We start from the raw sequence: 2,880 nt of genomic DNA on the forward strand, positions 1-2,880 counted from the left end.
GACTTCATCGGCGAGCTCATTGCAAAATGAGCTCGGGCTCTTTCAAAAAATTTGACGGCCTCGTCAATACTTTGAATGAATGTTAGGACTAGGGAAGTCTTAGCTTAACGGGGGGGGTGTAGCGGGGTTACACGCAAGTGGCTACACATAGCCACTTGGTTGCGAAAGAGGTTTTCCACATTGGTGTGAGATACACCAATGGATACATTTGGCAGAATGTTGGTCTGCAAGCATTCAAGGCATTCATTGGCTGAAAGTCAATATCTTCAACCAATTAGAATAGTAGGATTCTGTCAGCCATTCGTAAATATATACTTTATTTCATTTAGAATATTATATTAGGAGGAAAACCTAAACAAACAAACTCATTTTTACCAGAAATATATTTTCGGACGAAAGTTTAGTTAATCTAAGTGAAACGCCATAGACTTAATGGAGAGTGAGCTAGGTCCAGCCTCGACGCCTTAGCCCGTGCAAAATTCAACCGGAAAAGTTTTGTGTGCATTTTACTAAATATAATCATGTGCGGTTCTGATGAAACGCGCACGATAGACTGAAGCGGAGCAGTTTGCTCCGTCAGCTTAATATGATCTGCCGTCGCTGCCGTCGTGTTGTTGGTAGCTCGCTCTTCAAAAAGCCCCACGCACTACAGTAGATAAAAGAATTCTGTGCGTAAACTACCGCGACTTGATTGCGGGCAAGCAGAGTTCTTCAAGCAGAGACGAACCTGCATCTTCCACGCGTCTCGTGGCTCACAGACTGCGCTTTCCTAAGCGACGTCCTCGGCGACAGCTTTGAGCTCTTCTCCGCTGCTTGGGATCGGCTGGCCAACGCCAGGCGCACCGCCATGAAGCGAGTTTGGGAGCCTGTTTCTTTTTAACGCTTCTGTTGAGTCTCTCGAGCGGTTTCTTCCGACCAGCGTCAGCGTGTACAGAGAATGCTTTTTGTGGTTCACTGGCTGCAAAAACTCTCATCCAAGAAGGCGAAAGAAAAAAGAGGATAAAACTTGGAAAACCACGTTCTTATCTTTCTTCGTGGTTAGCTTACTACTGGTACATGCTATCTGACTGTGATTTCTGGAGGAAAAGTTACGCATATTATGCCCGCAGAGTGATCTCGTGGATCTTCTCGACGAGCTTGATCGGCGCAGACAGACCGAGGTAACGCACGACCATAGCCGGCAGGTTGCCGCCCAGATCCATGTGCGCAATCACACTCATCTCGCACATGTTGGGGTTGGTCGGGTGAGGCGTCACCACGTAGCCCGAAATCAAAATGGTCGCACGAACGTAACCCTTGCGTTCGGGTACGTACTCGACTGAACGTGTGGCGATGAGGATGCGGCCACTGGCTTCTTCACGGTAGGTAGACACGACAGAGAAGTCTCGAGCGGCCGTGAACATAATTGACTTGGCGGTCACACGACGCACCTCAGAGGCGTCACTGAGTTTCTCCATGACTTTAACTTCCTTTGTCATGTCGTCAAACTTGGGCACCATGTCGCTGCGCATGAGAATCTGTGCGGCCTTGGTAGCACTCACGTGGAGCATGCCCGTCGTCTTCATGGTGTACCACTCGCTGCCCTTGCCGTCCACTTCACCGTAGACGACCTGGATGCCCTTGTTGCTCGGGCCCTCGCGCCAGCCAATCGGCAGCACGTCGGAGCCCTCGTAGCGCGTGAGCAGCTTACGAATGCTGTCTCCTCGAAGGCCGCGATGTTGGCGCGCACCGACGCGATGGGTGCCGGGATGGCGAACGTCATAGCCGACGACTCGTCAGCCACAGGCGTCTCCTGCTGCGGGGCGCCCTGCTTGGTCTCCACGCCGCCGCGTGTGATCTCCATGGTGCTTTCAAAGGCCATGGTGTCTGTCTGTGTGTATGTATGGGGTGTGGTGTTCAGAGCGAGTTCGATTATGACAGCTCCAGACGCAGGTGTCGAAAGCTCAGAGTGCAGAGGCGCCTTCTATTTCCGTCCGCCCAGTTGCGATACGCACCCCAAGATTACGCGTATTTGACTTGCTGAAAGGGATAGAATAGGCTGTTACACAGGTTTTCTGTCAGCAAGATGCTGAGACACGGAGTTGCAGATTACGTTTTAAGACCTTGAGAGTAAAGCCAAAGGCCGAAAATAAGGGGCGCAGATAAGGGGCGCAGAAAAAAAATAGTGTCGTGGCTGAGTCTGAGGCTATCCTAATAGCCAATTTTGCCTCGTTATCCGTTTAGTGAGACAACATAGAGACCAAGCAGATGAACAGCACTGGCAAGACGTTGTCACCACAGTGCGGGCAACGCGTGTATATGTGTACATGTACAGTAGTACTTTAACATATAAATGCATGTTTGAATTTCCGGCGGGTCGACAGCAAAATCGAACTGATTTTTTACTCCGAATTAGCGGGTGACCAACACTCTTGGACGAAGATATGTCTCATTAGGTAGCGCTACGGTGCTTGCGCTCTCGAACACGCGCAACTGCAGCCAGCTTCAAGCGTCCCGAATCGGATCATGGCATTTGCTGTACCGGTACCCGATGCCAGGCACTTATTAATATTATTAATAGCGCAGTGCTGTTTTGTGCTAAAAGTCCACTTGCGGCAAAAACGTACCCACGCTCGCCGTCGCAGACGTCGTCCCTAAAACGGTAGAAGCGACTTAAATGTACAGTACAGTACATCATCGCAGTCTAAGGGTGTCTAATAATAACAACAGCTACGGAATTACTATGGGAAATGTAGCATATGGAGAAGGGGCAGAAATATCCAGGGTCTGAGAATGCGGAAGAAACTTTGCTCGATTTGAATTGCTAGAAGAATTTCGGACTTGGATAAAACTACCTAAAGGCGCCAAGAGATACGTACCCCGCCTCATAGTGAAATACAA

General features: G+C 49.7%; 1 protein-coding gene across 1 annotated transcript; it reads right to left on the bottom strand.

Moving 5' to 3' along the window:
• Positions 1-1,000: 1,000 nt before the first annotated feature.
• On the bottom strand, positions 1,001-1,861 carry PITG_13597 (uncharacterized protein; the record flags this gene model as incomplete). Its single annotated transcript, XM_002899749.1, has 2 exons — positions 1,001-1,685; positions 1,730-1,861. The coding sequence occupies 2 exons, from the start codon at positions 1,859-1,861 to the stop codon at positions 1,098-1,100; spliced, it is 720 nt and encodes a 239-aa protein (XP_002899795.1).
• Positions 1,862-2,880: the final 1,019 nt, after the last annotated feature.

This window comes from Phytophthora infestans, genomic scaffold (genome assembly GCF_000142945.1).
Source record: "Phytophthora infestans T30-4 supercont1.29 genomic scaffold, whole genome shotgun sequence".
NCBI classification, from domain to species: domain Eukaryota; phylum Oomycota; class Peronosporomycetes; order Peronosporales; family Peronosporaceae; genus Phytophthora; species Phytophthora infestans.